Raw genomic sequence first — 18,051 nt, forward strand, 5'->3', positions numbered from 1 at the left:
AATATCCATCTCAAACAATCACCGATTTTTTAACGAAAGAGGACGAGTATGAAGTATTTGAATAGTTTAGTGACAATTTTATAATTTTTAATAGTCAAATGACTCAACAAAGCAATGTCCTATAATTGAGAGACCATTTTATAATTTTTAATAGTTAAGGAACTTAACAAATCAATTATCTATAATTAGGGGAATATTTGTGTAATTTAACCAAAATATTATAATAATAATTATTTTTAAAATATTTTTATTATATTTTTAAAGAAACACAAGAAAAATTAAAATAAAGGAGTAAATGCTCAATTAAACAAAAAGAGAGAAAAGAACAAAGCACTCTCTCTCTTTCACTAAAACATTGGGCTCTTCACCAAAGCTTCATTTCTTCTCCTTTACCCTTTTTTTATTCTCTCCAGAAATATATTGAATTTTTTTTACCATTTTGGGGGAATATTTGGAATCTAGGGTTCTAATAGAAGAAAATATGGGGTCTTCGGTGGATTCTAATTCGCATGGGAACCTGGACGAGCAGATTGCGCAGCTGATGCAGTGCAAGCCATTATCCGAACAAGAGGTTTTTTTTTTCTTGTTTACATTCGAAATTAGTTCAAGTGGATCTATTCGGAATTCAATGTTTAACGGCTAAATCTGGGCCTTTTTTGGCTACTGATCCATTTTCTCTCTCGAGTATTTCTGGATATTGGCTCAGATCTATTTTATTTTCTGGATCTTGGATCTTGTTGGATTAAATTTTTATTTGCTTTTCTTTAACTGATCCATTATGTTTGTCTATGTTCTTGCTTGGTGTTAATTTCCCTAGACGAAAGTACGCTTTTGCGGAATTGGAGGTTTAGTATTAGTTGTAGTAAATTGATTAGTTTTTCTTGCTTGCTTTCATCTCCTTGTATAGAAAATATAGTGTTACCGGAATTGGAGGATTAGCAGTAGTAGCCGTTGACAATTAGCTAAAGAAGTTGGTTTTGAGACGTGGACTTCGTGGCCATTGACAAATGGAAATTCGTGGTTATCAGCTCTCTTTTGATGTATTTTGTTACCCTTGGCTACCTACCTCCAAAAGTAGTCATATAGACATAAATGGGTGGGTTTCGTGCTTAAAAGGACAAGGTGCAATAATCTAATTGTTATAAATTTATTTCTTCCTTTTAACTTGCATGCCTGTCGTGCATATGCATACACCTTGAAAGGCAACGAACATATGGTCGTGGGCTTCATTTTAATTTTTCAGTCGAGAAGAGAAGAAAACTTATGTCTTTTTCGAGTAGAATGGTATAATGTGTTTATACTGCCTGTTGTGGTGGTAGTGTGGGGAACTTTATTGGTACCCTTTCTTTTAAATGATAATAAATTTTATTTTGCAGTTATTTTTACCTGATATTATTTTGGATGTCTATATGAATTAGGTTAGGGGGTTATGCGATAAGGCTAAGGAGATACTGATGGATGAAAGCAATGTTCAGGTGCGCCTTATCATCTGCTACCTCTCTCGGCATTCGCTTTTATTCTGTTTCTATTAGTTTTATCTCAAGATAATGTTTCTTTAATGGTGGTGTGCGCCTTTTGCCTTGTTATTGTCAGCATTGCATTTCTGAGCTTATGAACTTAAATCAATTTTGTTTCCATATTTCAGTTTCCTAATACATTGTCCTAAATATATGCTTAAAATTTAGTTGGTTTTTTATTGTCTGTTTCCTTATTCTGCTATTTTTTTTGTTTCTATGGATGGTAATATATCTTTTTCATTTACTGAAACCAGAAATATATGGAGTCTCTTATTTTAATCTCCGCTTTCTTTATATGATGACTTATAAGGCGCAAAAGGAATAGTTTGTTTGCACTATGGTTGGACTGATTATGACTTGAATGTTTTGTGTTTGGTGCAAGACAGCCTGTTAAAAGTCCTGTTACAATATGTGGTGATATTCATGGGCAGTTTCATGATCTTGCAGAGCTTTTTCGAATTGGAGGGAAGGTAATTTTTCTTGTTCAAGTTGCGATGTTGCGTTTCAAACGTGATGCTAACTGTGGTGAACTATTTGCAATGCATGTTGTATTTTGTTCTGTCTGGCCTTCAACAAGCATTCGTAGATCACAATCACAAGAATCATGTGCATCCAATTATAATTCTGTGCAATAGATTTTCCATACTTTGTGGGATGGGGTTAAATGGACTAGCACTATGTTTCAGTGTTTTTTTTAACATTTAGTTCCTGCTGCAAAATTTCTGATCAGTGTCCAGATACAAACTACTTGTTCATGGGAGATTATGTTGACCGTGGTTACTATTCAGTTGAAACTGTAACGGTAAGTATCAGTTTTCTATCTTACATTTCCAGCTTTTTAGATGTTTAACATTGACAGTTTAGTTTTTCTTTTTCCTGTTTATGTTCTTTTTACTAGTAATAATTCTGCATATGAATCCTTACCACATCAACCTTTTCCTTTGTTTGTTTCACATCAACATTAATTAACTTAAGTCCATGTCACTCATGTTTTACTTGTGATTTGCTTTTGTTCAGCTTTTGGTAGCGCTCAAAGTGCGTTATGCCCAACGGATAACCATCTTGAGGGGAAACCATGAAAGCCGTCAGGTATTTTTTGTTTCTAAATGATTGTTCATGATGTATGTTTCAGCTCTGAATTGTTTGTGAGAGCTTATTAAGCAGGAATAATTTATTATTGTTCTTTTTATAATCTTTTGAGGGAAAAAAAAAGAATCCTCATCATCATTATCCATTCTTCTTTGAAACTTATTTATCCAGTTGGTATATATATAATTTAATTTCTGATAATTGTTTTTTTATGTTTGAAATGCAGATTACTCAAGTATATGGGTTTTATGATGAGTGCCTAAGGAAGTGAGTATCTTAGAATGTTTGTGTAGGCTTGTTGCTAATGTTAATAGACCATAATTTTGAAAGTTCAGCTTGAGGTTGGACTTTCTTTATTTCGAATGCAAACTATTGCTTGTGATCTTTCCTCCCTATTCTATAATACAAGGCATTCTGAATGTCATATTTTGTTGTTCGTTTGTAGTTTTTATGCATGAGCCTATTGTGGCAAACAAATTCTTTTATAATAAATTGTGTCAAACCGATAAAACAAAGAGAACATATTTAGAATAGGGATAAGTTGAGGTGAGAAATTATTTAAATTAATAGTAGTTTGATTTAGATGCATGACATTCATTTTCAATAGCTCCCAGAATTTCCTTTTTAGCACAAGAAACTTTCATGTAAGCTTTGACAGGGTGGCATGCCAATTTTCTTAATGAGACAGTTGGAAAATGAATTAGCTTAAACGTTGAATTTGAAAGTAGGTTATGCCAATGTTATTGCCGGAGCAATGGGATACCATCTGCAAATAGGCTTGTTTTGCATGCGGTTGCCCAGTTTTACAGGGTGTCTGCAGTTTTTGGTGCAAGCGAACAGAATTTACTTAATACGTAATTGTTCTGAAACTAAAAGTCGATTACTTTTTACAAAAATTAAATAGTTAAAAAGATAGGAATTACATTCTCTGTTACATTATGATATGCACACACAAGCACACATGCAGGTTCTATGATTTTTTTTTTCTTTTCAAAATTTTCAATTTATGGATTAGTAAGTCTCTCTTTAATTAATTTTTTGGTCTTTCTTTGAACATTTTTTTTTCCTTTTCCATCTTTAGGTACGGCAGCGCCAATGTTTGGAAGATCTTTACTGACCTGTTTGATTATTTTCCACTCACTGCATTGGTTAGTATTTATTGTTTGTTATTTAGTGTTATTTCAACTGACCTGTAATGTTGTGGTTACTAAAGCTTAGGTTATTAGGATGTGCTTTAGTAATTAGACACTCTGTACCATGCACTAATGATATTGGTTGTTCGGTAGGAAGTTTCCCATCAGAGTATCTAGGTTTACCCTTGGGCTATAAGAGAAATTCGGCTGCCATGTGGGAGCCAATAGTGGAGAGATTTCATGCTAAGTTGAGCGGTTGGATGTCTAATTCCCTGTCGCTTGCAGGAAGGGTGGTGTTGGTTAAGTCAGTGTTGTGCTCGCTCCCTGTGTATTTTCTTTCCATTTTCAAAATTCCAGTTTATGTGCTAAAGAAACTAAATTCTATCATGGCTTCATTTTTGTGGGGGGGGGGTGCAGCGGATAAAAAAAATATCCATTGGTTAAATTGGAGTTCGGTTAGTAAACCAAAAAGATTGGGGGGTCTAGGGGTCCCGAATTTATTACTCTTGAACAGAGCTTTATTGGGGAAGTGGGTTTGGAAGTTTGCTTCAGAGAAAGAGTCTTGGTGGAAGAGGGTGGTATGTGGTGTTTATGACATGGATCCGAAATGCATAATGATGGGGAATTTGTGGCCAGGCCGTGCATCATGGATTTGGAGAGGTGTGGTTAAAAATTTCTTTTCCGATGATGGTTTTGGGGATTGTATTAGGAGGAATATGCGTTTGAAGACAAGGAAGGGGAATTATGTGCAGTTCTAGAACGATGTATGGTTGGGTGAAGTACCTTTGAAAATACAGTTTCTAGACTCTATGTTCTTTCGAGCAACAAATCGGGTAAGGTGATGGAGTTCAGGGTGAATAATGGCGTTGGTTGGGTGTGGGACATTCAAATAAGGCGAAATTTGGCGGATTGGGAGGTTGAACAGCTGTTGCAATTGATTTCTATGTTGAACAATATCTCAATATCGTCATGTGAGGAAGACTGTTGGATTTGGTCAGGGAATGGTGAGGGCTGTTTTTCAGCTAAATCTTGTATCAACATTTTCCTTGATCAAGATGGTATTCAGCAGAAGATGGAGACCTGGGAGAGACATATTTGGGCAGGGATTGCTCCTCCACGGGTGGAGACATTTGTCTGGCAAGTTGCTCACCAGAGAGTGGCGGTGAAGGAGGAATTACTGAAGCGAGGTGTGGTAGGGATTGATGATCCTTTATGCTCTTTGTGTGGTAGGAAAATGGAATCAGTTACGCATCTATTTTTGCATTGCGAGGTAGTATGGGGTCTGTGGGCCAGATTATTGAATATTTGGAATTTGTCCTTTGTGATTCCAAAGAATATCATGGACTTTTTCAATTTGTGGGATGATTTACTTCCGAATTCTTTGATATGGAAATTTATTCCAAGGGTGTTGATGTGGTCAGTGTGGAAATGCAGAAACGAGGTTATTTTTCAAAAAATTAAGCTGGATGTGGTGAGATTGTTCTTTATTGTCCGTTTTAGAATAGCTTCCTGGTTTGTTGCAAAGTTCAAGGATGTGAATATACCTTTAGACTCTCTTGTGGGAGATTTAAAACTTGCGGATTTGGTGGGTAGACAAGGAAATGGCAACTCTAAACCAATTTGCTGGGTTCCTCCTCCGGATGGGTTCTTAAAGCTAAATGTTGATGGAGCGATGGTAAAGGGTTGGGATAAGGGAGGTATTGGTGGTTTGATTCGGGATAGTAAAGGTGTGTTGCTTCAATGGTTTTCAGAAAGAGTTGGGGGTGGTCCTCCTATCTTGGCAGAATTATTGGCGATTAAGAGGGGGTTATGTCTTCTGGAAGATTTAAGTTTTGTTCCTAATCGGAGGTTTATTCTTGAATCTGATTCAAGCAATGCCCTAAAGTGGATCAAGAATCCGAGTTTATGCACTCCTATGTTTCAAGTATTGGTGAAGGAGATAGTCTCTCTTATGGCAGGGAAGGATATCATTATCAAGCATATTTTGAGGGCTGCAAATTGGGAAGCTGACAAATTAGCTAAGGATGGGATAGGGTGATGTAATGGTTTCTGTCTGCTTGTATTGAGTAGAAAATTTTATTTCCTAAGTTTAGCTGTTGTGTTTAAGTTTTATGTAATTTCTGGTGGTGTTTGCAGATGTTTAGGGTCTGCCTTTGTTGTTCTATTGTTTCATCTAATAAATTCTAGGCACTCTTTTCCTCATTTCCTTGTCCTTCATGTTACTTTTATAACATGGAGGTTGAAAAAGGGGGTTTTTAATGAGGCCTAATCTTCTATAAAAAAAAGGGTGTGTTCTGCTTCATTTTTGATGGAGACCTCTTTGCACACATCCACAGCTGTGGGTATAGAGGTTCAAACCTATATGGAAAAACTTGGGGAAAATTGATGTTGGAGATGTACATTGTATCCAATACACACCTCTGAATCAAGATGTAGATCATCTAGACCCCTTATTTACCATTGATGCATCTTTTTAGTTAACATAAAGCGGGTACTAAGGTGAACTATTGTTACTGCCACCATTATTATGATTCTGTTTTCATCATATGTCCAACACCCCTAACATTCGCTCTTTACTATTTTCTGCATCTGTCACTAATAATGTTGCCAGAAATGTTAGCAGCAATATTCATAACTGAAAGCTTTATTTTCATAGATTATGTTTGATCTAAGACGAGCTAACTTCGATTTAGTTTGTTAGTTTGACCCCAGAAATCTGTCACGGCAATTCTATTTTATCTTTATGGTTTCTATTAATGGTTCTTAGCTGCTGGCTTTCTGCTGTTTTGAAGGTTGAATCCGAAATTTTCTGTCTCCATGGTGGGTTGTCTCCATCCATTGAAACACTGGATAACATACGTAACTTCGACCGTGTTCAAGAAATCCCTCATGAGGGTCCCATGTGTGATCTTTTGTGGTCTGACCCTGATGACCGTTGCGGTTGGGGTATTTCTCCGAGGGGTGCTGGATATACCTTTGGCCAGGTATAATGTTTTTTAGTCCCCTCTATTTCTTGGAAATGGTCAAAGGAAATTTTTATTTTCCATTTTAACTTTGATGACATCTTCAGGACATATCCGAGCAATTTAATCATACAAACAATTTGAAGCTGATTGCTAGGGCTCATCAGCTGGTCATGGAAGGATACAATTGGGGCCATGTAAGTACTTCACCTGCTTTAATGCTTCTTCCCGAAATCCAATATCATATACGAGATTTGTGTAACTGATATCATTTCTTCCACAGGAACAAAAGGTTGTTACTATATTTAGTGCACCTAATTATTGCTATCGATGTGGAAACATGGCTTCCATTTTGGAAGTCGATGACTACCAGGGTCATACATTCATTCAGGTAAGCTGTTCTCTCATAAACGCGCCACCCTGCTTGCACAGATTGAGCTATTACATTGTGCATGTGTATAAACACTTAGTATGTACATGTTTGTATAAACATTAATAGCTGTTCTGTTCAAATAGTTTGAACCAGCGCCGAGGAGAGGAGAGCCAGATGTAACCCGGAGGACACCTGACTACTTCCTATAAAATAAACTGGCATTGAATCGACGAGTCTCCTGCAGCTGGTCCTTGTCAACGGGTTTGAACGAGGTTTTTTTCAAAATTTAAGTTTAAGATTTGTAATTCACAATGGTAGGTGTCAGCAAAGCCATTGTATAAGGCTGATCACTGATGAGAATCCATGGTAAGAGTTGCTTCATTGGATTATGCTTGAGCTTCCACGGCCGAAGAGCTGGCAACACCGTTAACAGGCATATGTACCATTTCAAGCAGACAATGTTGACACTTTGTTTATTTGTTTTCATTGATTTTAATTTTTGTTTTCGAGAGTCTAGAGATCTGTAGAAGGATGCTGAGAACATTTTCCATATATTAATGCTTTTCTTTCGTTTTTGATGATCGAACATACTCGTGTTATATACAAACATTCTCCATTTCAAGCAATACCTCATTTTCTTTCATCAACACTCAGAGGCAGGGGCTTGAATGCAGCCAAAAATACAGCAACTTTGCATACAAGAAAGCCCATCATTCCAACCAGAAGTTCTTTCGGAGTCAACTCAAATGGAACATCACTCATGCTATACTTGATTGCTAATGAAGAAAGTGCTATAGCCAATGCAAGGCTTGATACCGGACCCCTGAATTGGACCATTTCATCTCCGGGATTTTTGATATTAATTCCGAAGCTGGTAATTCATCAACGGACCTTTGTAATGACCAGAGATAAAGAAAACCAACGATCCCACCAAGTAAGAATGCAAAAGCAGAACTTTCCCCAATTGAGAAGGATGCAAATGATGTACCGACAACTATAAGAACAGCATCATAAAGTAACAAAGAGAACTTCAAATCTGCATATTCCTTCATGCTTTTTTCATTAGTTATCCTGTCACTCAAGGATGAAGTTGGCTGAGAAAAGCCCTCGTTCACGAGGATATTCTGCCCTGATAACTCAGTAATGAAAGGTCTTAGTTCCACCATGGAATCATCACCACCCTCTCCGAGCAAGATATCATCAACTTCGAAGTCATACTTAACACCACCATGTTCTAAACTTTCCCCATCATCTTCCCCAGAGTGGATTGAGATGTATTAAGGATGATTAGGCTGACACCACCTAATCTCCATTGACCTGAAAAATGAGAAAGGAAGACGAGCATTTATCTTTCCAGGTGCACTTAGTTTAACCTAAAAATTACTGAACAACTTACTCGCACAAATCAAGATCTTAAAACTAACAATCCTTATTCAAGGCTAACCTGATTCAACACCGATCCAAAGAGCTTTAACCTTCCCCAATTCCGCCCCCTCAAAGACAAATTCGTCAATGGAACCTCTCTCGAAATGGAGAGTTTCAGGGTCCAGTGTGTTCTTCAATTCCGTAGGATGTTCACTGAACAAAGATGCAGGTATTCTCTGCAATATCGAGTTTCCTTTCTCATCTATCAAGCACAAGAGTATCCCAGCATTTATATTGCTCAAACTTGAGCCATACATGTTACTTGTCTGCAACCAAACCTTGTAAAATGCCCGAGCTCCATTCAAGCCGGTTGATGAAATGATCTTTTCTTTCGACGCACCGGTACATACTTTTGGTTCAGTAGATGGCAAAAGACGTGACGGTTTCACGAAGCCCTGAAAATCTGGAGTGGAAATGCTACATCAAACTCTCTAATAAACCTCAATTTTTCTTCTTATTATGATATCCTAGGTGCCAAAATACATTTGACTCAACAGCAGGTTAACAAAACCTTGATGTATATGTATATATATGAGGATAGATTTATCTAAGCTAGCCTAAACATAAGGTTAAAATAGTTTACATATTTACATAACGCTTTATTCAATATTTATTTGATTAATTCGACCATCTTTTTATCGTTACATTCGTGTAAGTCATGCATGTTAATTCTTTATTCAATGTAAAAAAATTAGTATTTTTTGTTCTAATGACAGTTTTAGTCCTGTTAGTTTAAATATTTGTCAAATTAAACCTTATCCCTTCCAAATTTAAGATCAAATAGTTATGAAGTCCGAAGTCCCTGTTAACTTTGAATTTAGGTGATTTGACTAATTTTATTGTCTAATTCTAGCTCCATCCTGCACAGTGTTAAATTATATATATATATATAAAGAACAACAGATTAAAAAGGAAAGTACCTTGAAAATCAGATCTCTTGTAAGAAGTGATGAACCGAAAGCGAAAACAAGCAGTCCGCGAGTGAAACGATCTTCTCGAGTGAATTATCGGTGTCATTCTAAAGGGATTCCTTTGATTCGTTGCAAAGATTGTGCGACTTACGGGAATCGACTCCATCGCCATTACCACCAGCGTCTGTGTCCAGCTTTCATCCCGAACCAGAACTTTGTTATCTTTACGCATCGTCGTACCTACGATGGGCCTATTGCCGTTTCATGATCTGGGATTGGGCATGGTTTAAAGTAGACCTGAATCAAATACCCAACACTATATTTGCTTGAAAGCCGGATTAGGATCAGGGATGATCATTTTATTCGGGATCCAATAAATTTCAATCCAACTCCATTTCATTTAATTAATTTTTATTTTAAAATCACTTGATGTAAAAATAAGTATTTAAAATTATATTTAAAGTATATTTATTTTTTTAAATATGTACTTAACGTTTTTAACGTTATACTTTTAAGTACCTAGACTACAACAACCAATAAATTCGACCGTTAAGTGACATGTGTTATGTTTATAAAATTTTATTTTTTTATTTAAATTAAAAAACTTAAAATTATAAAAAAACCCAAAATCTCTTTAAATCTTAATACTAATCCTTTAGCACCGACCGCCACAATCAACACCGTCAATTGACCGAACATCCAACGACCTTGTAAATATAAGATTTTGTGGTCGGCGGATAAGAGTTCTCCCCACCGCGATCGTCAATTTTTCGCTATAATAAAAAATGAAAGTGTTGAAAACATTTTGATATTTCGATATAACAAATTAAGTTAAATGAATTTTAAGATTTTCCAAATGATTTTCTAAGTATATTCAATAGAATTATTCGAATATCAAAACATTACTCCAAATCTTTCAAAGATCATTTTTAATCCTTACTTAAAGTGTAAAATTAAGTTTTAATCTTAAAACAATTTCAAAATAATTTTACAAAGTATTTCGAACCATTTCAAAGCCAAAAATTTCAGATTGCTCAGAGGGAACCGATTCCCCCCTAAGGGGGTACCGATTCCCCCCTGAATGGTTTGGCTCCGAGAATTCCAGTATGCTCGGAGGGAACCGATTCCCCCCAGGGGGGTACCGATTCCCCCCTTGTATAACGGTCGAAATATTTGAATTTTACACTTAGGGAATCGATTCCCCATAGGGGGTACCGATTCCCCCCACGCTCCAAGCTGTTTTATTAATTGTTTTCACACTAAAACGGCTATATGATCTTCACTAATCATCCCCAACGTTAAGAAGTGATTCAAGGTGTATTTAAACAAGTTCTGAAGCCCTTGATCAACAAGAAATTATAGAGAAACAAGAGAGAAAGCATCAAACACCAAGTTTGTGCAAATCAAGCCAATTTTCCTTTCAATATTCATTTTGCTTTCAAAGAACACCATTTGTGCTCATTTGCAATTATTTGTGAGTGTTCTTTTCTTGTTCTAGAATTGTGCAAACATCTTACATTGAGAGGTTTTCCTTGTAAGTTTGCAAATTTGTAATCTTCTCTTTGGGAAAGAGTGTTCTCAAGAATTGGGGTATATTCTTGAGGGTGTTGTAAGGTTATCTCTTTGGCCTCAAAAGAAAGAACAAATTAGTGAATTTGTTGGAAAATCCTTAGTGTGGATACCTAAGGTAGTGGACGTAGACTTTGATTGAGAAAGTCGAACCACTCTAAATCGCTGTGCAATTACTTTCAATTTTCTGCAAAAGCTTCTACCAAATTTTTTAATTACCAATTCACCCCCTCTTGGCCAATTCCGTCAATCGATTAACTCAACAATTGGCATCAGAGCCTAGCTCATTTGAAGGTTTAATCGCCTCTTGAGTCGATCCGGGAAGAGTTAAATCGATAAATATGGCATCCACTTCCGGTTCATTCTCCATGGAAGAATCCAGACCAATTGACGTGCCTCCACACTTCAATGGAACAAATTATCGTCATTGGAAGAGGTGTATGATGATATTCATCAAAGCATTTGATATGGAAGCTTGGATGATAATCAAGAAAGGATATTCCTCTCCTACTAAGAAGGTAAAGAAGTGGAGTATTCAAGAACGGAATGAAGCTCAACAAAACTCAAAGGCTATGCACATGTTGTGTTGTGCAATTGATCCTAATGTATATAAAGGAGTTTCTTCTTGTTCAAGTGCCAAGAAAATGTGGGATAAGCTTGAGGAGATCTATAGAGACAAGGAAGAAGAAGAACCAATAAAAGTGATGTCTCTATTAGCTCTCACAGAGCCAAAGGTATATTCTAACTCAAATATATCAAATTCAAAATCTTTTAATGAGTTACAAGATGCTTATATAAATTATTTTTGGAGTTTGAGACCATGAACTCCAAATACAATAAATTGATTTCTAAATTTATTGCTAAAAATGATCTTCTTTTGAAAGCTAAAACAGACTTGGAAAATCAAAATGAAATGTTGAGAAAGGAGTTAGAGCTTTCAAAAATAAAATTTGAAAACTTTGAAAAAGAAATTTTCAAATTAAACAAACTTCTTCTAGAAATGAAAATGGATTTTGAAAATCAAAATGAAATCTTGAAGAAGGATTTAGAACTCTCAAAAAAGAAATTTGAAAGCATTGGAAAAAAAAATTTCAATTTAAAAGATAAACTTGAATGTTTAACAAAAGAAAAAGAGATCATTCTAAATAATTCATCTAGTTCAATAATGACAATATGTTCACATTGTCATTATCATGGTCATAAGGAACATACTTGTCCTTTAAAGAAATGAAAACGATTTAAAATTAGACAAGTATGGATTCCAAAAGGAACAAGAGGCATTGAAACTAATGTTCAAGGATCCAAAGCAATTTGGATACCAAAATCTACTTAAATGTCTCTTCTAGGTGTGTGGGAGCAATGATGATGAAGTTGATGATATTCAAGATGCTCTAGCCACACATGAAAAAGTAATGGGTAACCTCTAAACTTAATTTTTTTTATTTGGTTGCTCATTTATTCTATGCATGCATGAGGTTTTAAATGTTAAATAATTCTAAATGATTATGTTTTGTCTCATGTATGTTGAAAAATATTGTATGATGAACATGGTAATTTTTTTATAAACTCTAGTTCATCATATTAATTTTTGGTCAAAATTATTTTTTAAAATGTAATTGATATCTCTTTAATAATTGATATTGATTTTTCAATAACTTTGGTTTTGCAAAATTTTGATCTGAAATTTTTAATGTTTATGCATAGATTTTTGTTTAAATATTATAAAGTTTTAATGCATAACATTTTCAAAAACTTTATGCATATGCTCTTACTCTCTATAATCAACATTGCATAATGTTTTATATGTGAATAGGTTAAAAGCATAATCTTTTGAAAAATAAATTTGATAAAAGATACAATGTTTTATTTTAAATGATTTCAAAATTGATTGACATTGCATCTACTTTCGATTATGCTTTTTGGTCATAAAATAGGGACATATACATGGTGCATTTTGATTCTTTTGATATGACTAATTTATGCCTAGTTGCTAAGGATGAACATGATAGTTGGTTATGGCATAGGAGACTAAGACATGCTAGTATGAGTGTTTTGCAACTGTTAATTCAAGGAGACCTAGTAAGAGGGTTGCCTAAGCTTAAATTTGATAATGATAAAATCTGTGATGCTTGTGCTAAAGGAAAACAAAAGCGAGTTTCTTTTAAATCCATTAATGATGTATCAACTAGTAGAGTTTTACAATTGATCCATTTAGATCTTTTTGGGCCAACTAGAACTACTAGCTGGGGTGGAAAACAATATGCATTTGTCTTGGTAGATGACTATTCTAGATATACTTGGGTTCTATTTTTAAATACTAAAGATGAAGCATTAGAAAAATTCATCACATTTTCAAAAGTAATCCAAAATGAAAAAGGTTACTCTATAAATAGTGTTAGGAGTGATCATGGAATTGAATTTGAAAATCTTGGATTTACTGAATTTTGTAACTCTAACGGTATTAGCCATAATTTTTCAGCACCTAGAACCCCTCAACAAAATGGAGTTGTTGAGAGGAAAAATCGAACTTTAGAAGAAATGGCTAGAACCATGCTTTGTGAAAATAATTTGCTAAAATATTTTTGGGCGGAAGCCACAAATACCGCTTGTTATGTTGTAAATCGAGTAATGATTAGGCCAATTTTAAAGAAAACTCCATATGAAATTTTCAAAAAAAAACTAACATTAGTTATTTTCATCATTTTGGATGTAAATGTTTTGTTTTAAACAACGGTAAAGAAAACCTTGGCAAATTTGATGCTAAAAGTGATGAAGGAATTTTTCTGGGTTATTCCTTAAATTCTAAAGCCTATCGTGTATTTAATAAAAGAACTTTAGTTGTAGAAGAGTCTATACATGTTGTTTTCGATGATAATCCCCTTCCGAGGAAGGATTCTTGTGTGAATGATGATGTAGGTGTTATAAATACAAATGACGTTAGACATGACGTTGGAGAACCATCATCAAAGGAAGAAACGAAAAATGAGGAAACTCATGATCCTCTTGAGAATCCAACCGTTGAAGAAAGTGAAGTATCTTATCCAAGAGAGTACAACTATGTCAAGGATGGTGAAATTATAGGTGATCAATCAAAAGGGGTAACAACTCGATCTTCTCTTAGAAATATTTGTAATTATGTTTCATTTATTTCATACATAGAGCCTAAGAATATTAAAGAAGCATTAAATGATGAACATTGGATTATGGCTATGCAAGAAGAGTTAAATCAATTTGAGAGAAGTAAAGTATGGACATTAGTTGAAAGGCCTAGAAATAAATCTACTGTAGGTACTAGATGGGTATTTAGAAATAAGCTTGATGAGAGTGGTAATATAGTGAGAAACAAGGCTAGACTTGTTGCTCAAGGGCATACTCAAGAAGAGGGCATAGACTATGATGAAACATACGCTCCCGTAGCTAGGATGGAAGCAATTAGAATGTTATTAGCATTTGCATGTTTCAATGAATTTAAATTATATCAAATGGATGTTAAAAGTGCATTTTTAAATGGTTTTATAAAAGAAGAAGTGTATGTGGAACAACCTCCAGGTTTTGAAGATTCAAATTTTCCGGATCATGTTTTAAAATTGACAAAAGCTCTTTATGGTTTAAAGCAAGCTCCTAGAGCTTGGTATGAAAGATTGTCAATTTTTTTAATTGAAAAAGGTTTTTCAAAAGGGAAGGTTGACACTACATTGTTTTTGAAGCATAAAGGTAAAGATTTATTAGTAGTTCAAATTTATGTTGATGATATAATATTTGGTTCTACTAATGATATTCTTTGCCAAGAATTTTCTAAGCTAATGCAAAGTGAGTTTGAGATGAGCATGATGGGGGAGCTCTCATTTTTCTTAGGACTCCAAATCAAGCAAAGAAAAGATGGCATCTTCATCAATCAAGCTAAGTACGTCAAAGATATGCTCAAGAAGTTTGGACTAGAAAATGGGAAACCTCATGACACTCCAATGAGCTCTTCAACAAAGCTTGACTTAGATGAAGGAGGTAAATGTGTAGATGTTAAATTATATAGGTCAATGATTGAATCTCTACTTTATCTAACTGCAAGTAGACCGGATATTATGTTTAGTGTTTGCTTATGTGCTAGATTTCAATCATGTCCTAAGGAATCACATTTACTAGCTGTTAAGAGAATCTTTAGATACCTCAAAGACACTCCTAGTTTAGGACTTTGGTATCCTAGAGACTCTAGCTTTAGCTTGCATGCTTTTTCTGATGCGGATTATGGAGGATGCAAATTAGATAGGAAAAACACCTCCGGTACTTGCCAATTCCTTGGAAATATGCTAATTTCTTGGTTTTCAAAGAAACAAAATTGTGTTGCATTATCTACCACTGAAGCCGAATACATTTCAGCTGGTAGTTGTTGTGCACAAGTTTTATGGATGAAACAATAACTTTTTGATTATGGAATTGAAGTAGGTACCATTCCTATCAAGTGTGACAATACTAGTGATATTTGTCTCACTAAAAATCCCATCCAACACTCTAGAACTAAGCACATTGAAATAAGACATCACTTCATTAGAGACCATGTCACTAAGAAAGATGTAGTTCTAGAATTTGTTGATACTTTGCACCAATTAGCGAATATCTTTACAAAACCTTTAGACAAGGAACGATTTTGGACACTTAGGAGAGAATTAGGTTTGACCAATCTATCTTCACTGAGTGTTTAAAATAATTTTAGCACTTTTAATAATAAATGAAAAATGCTTATAATAGTAATTTTTTGATTGCATTCATTGCTATTAGTTAGGGGGAGTTTATGATTCGTGATGAAAAATTAATTTTATGTTCAAATATCGTTTAAAGATTAATTGAATTGTTTGAACATGATTAATTTTCAATATATGAGTTGCTAATACCACTAGAGGAAATTAATTTAGCATTTTGGGTGTTTAAAATCAGATTTTAGCATTTTGGTACAGAGGGAATCGATCCCCCCTTGAGGGAACCGATTCCCCCTTTGAAGGGGAACCGATTCCCCCCACAGGGGAATCGATACCCCCTGGGGTTCTGGTTAAACACGGGCAGAACCCTTATTTTTGTTCAAAACCCTTTTCTTCCTTCACGCCGTTTCTTACCTCTACTCTCTCAAATCTCCATTCTTGCCTCAAATCAACGTTTTTAATCGGAATTCACTTCAAATATCATCCTCTAAACCTGTTGGAATCATCAAAAAATACAAACTTCATCTAATCTCACTCAAATCCGAAATCATTCAAGGTATTTTTCCAAAACTTCTTTTTATCAATTTATGAACATAGAACTAGTTTTAATTAGTTCTAGGTTGAATTTTTGATCGGGCATTGATTATTTAGTGATTAGAAACTAGATATTACAACTAATTTCATCAAAAACACAAGATTTTTTTCGAAATTTTCGAAATATTTTTTTTTAAATTATTGTGTTTTGATTAAATTATGTTGTTATTATGAAAACTATACATATATTGTTTCTCAAAACCATATTTTTCAAAAAAAATTCAAAAACTTTGCCCATTAGGATTGATTTAGAGAACCTTGAAATATTGAGGACTCAATTGAGTTTTGGGATTAATTGAATTGCATACATTGTTTTCTAAATTGCAGGTTATCAATTCTATTCCTATTTCCTAAACCATGTCAAATCCTAAACGTGCTAGGTCTTCATCTAGTCGTTCACACCGTCAACCAAATCCACCTCCAAATCCTCATTCTATTCCAATTTGAAATCCTAATCCCATTGATCCTAATTTGACTATCCAAAATTCGTGTTTCAATCATCCTGGTCCTAGAAATCATCGTTTTTGGTATTATCAATATTTCGACTCTTACAAAATCCAGGAAGAACGTATTCCTTCTCGTTAAGCTATGTTAGCTATCAATTTTAAATATCTTCCTCTTTTACAAGAGTGGAAATTTGATAAACTCTTTGACCTTGAACCCATCGTTTACCATCAACTTGTTCGTATTTTCTATTCTAATGCCGTTTGTGTTAAAAACCAAACTGAAACCGAAACCATAGGAATTCGTTCCTACCTCCTAGGACAATTATTATATTTTGACTCGACTTACATAGCCAATACATTCGGATTAGATAACGATGGTATTTCAAATGAAAAACAGGTTTTAGGATCTCGTTATAAAAGAAGAGATAGTGCGAGTGTCCTAGACCTACATGAACGTTTTCTTCATCTAATGATTTCTTGGTGGTTTCGACCATCCGGAGGTCGTTATTCTACTCTTAGAGCCTTAGATCTTTGGTGGTTACATTGTTTCGAAAACAATATTAAAATTAACCTACCTCAGATTATTTTTGCTGAAATTGTTGAAACCGTAAATCTTGTTCCTAACAAGAAACTCTGTTCCTCTCTTGTTTACGGTTGCATTTTAAGTAATCTGTTTTCCAAAGCTGGGCTTAGAGTCGGTCTAGATGCCGTTTCCCCCCTTAAGAAACAAATTAACCTACTTTCCTTAACGAGAGCGGGATGGATTAAGGATAAGGAAACCGGTGAATGGGTTCGATCTTCTGCAAATACTCCAGGAGCCAGTTCTTCACAAGCTCCACCCGAAGCTGACGAAGATCTCGAGCTTAAGCAATTAATGCGAGACATCGATGAAGCCGAAGATGAGCTTGAGCAACCCAAGGAGCAGCCCGAAGAGCAAGCACAACAAACGCATCCAATGCCTCCATATTTCCAATCCTTTATGGAGACATTCGATTTTCGATACGCTACTATGGATTCGCGCTTTACTTCTATAGAGTCTCATTTATCCACAATGGGAGCTCAACAATTAAAAATTCTTCGGGAAATGCATGCAAATAATGAAGCAACCAACGCACGTATTAATGACCTCACTAACGAAATGGCCGCTATGCGAGCTCGTTTTCCTCCTCCTGATCCGGATATGTGATTCAATGTTTTGCTTTGAACTCCAAACTTATTGTTTTAACATTTTGAATATTTTGGAATGTTTGAATTTGTGGATTGATTGACTTTGAATTTGTTTGGATTTATGAATGGTTAGAAATTATCTATTTGGTGTGATTAAATTTATTCATTATTGC

The 18,051-nt window shown here is 34.9% G+C and overlaps 1 protein-coding gene and 1 pseudogene across 3 annotated transcripts; one reads left to right on the forward strand and one right to left on the reverse strand.

Moving 5' to 3' along the window:
* Window positions 1-317: 317 nt before the first annotated feature.
* LOC120189303 (serine/threonine-protein phosphatase PP2A catalytic subunit) lies at window positions 318-7,645 on the forward strand. Of its 3 annotated transcripts, none has more exons than XM_039192618.1 (11): window positions 322-571; window positions 1,424-1,475; window positions 1,904-1,987; window positions 2,248-2,319; window positions 2,535-2,606; window positions 2,833-2,873; window positions 3,688-3,754; window positions 6,532-6,723; window positions 6,810-6,899; window positions 6,986-7,093; window positions 7,219-7,645. In XM_039192618.1, exons 2-11 carry the CDS (start codon window positions 1,455-1,457, stop codon window positions 7,282-7,284), a joined length of 813 nt encoding a protein of 270 aa, XP_039048549.1. In that variant the 5' UTR covers window positions 322-571; window positions 1,424-1,454; the 3' UTR covers window positions 7,285-7,645. The 3 variants fall into 3 exon arrangements, with proteins under 3 accessions (XP_039048547.1, XP_039048549.1, XP_039048548.1); XM_039192617.1 differs by having other exon boundaries at window positions 323-571; window positions 1,419-1,475; XM_039192616.1 differs by lacking the exon at window positions 7,219-7,645 and having other exon boundaries at window positions 318-571; window positions 1,419-1,475; window positions 6,986-7,201.
* LOC120189302 lies at window positions 7,595-9,658 on the reverse strand (annotated as a pseudogene).
* Window positions 9,659-18,051: the final 8,393 nt, after the last annotated feature.

The sequence above is a fragment of the Hibiscus syriacus genome, unplaced genomic scaffold, assembly GCF_006381635.1.
Source record: "Hibiscus syriacus cultivar Baekdansim isolate YM2019G1 unplaced genomic scaffold, ASM638163v2 tig00116954_pilon, whole genome shotgun sequence".
NCBI lineage: Eukaryota > Viridiplantae > Streptophyta > Magnoliopsida > Malvales > Malvaceae > Hibiscus > Hibiscus syriacus.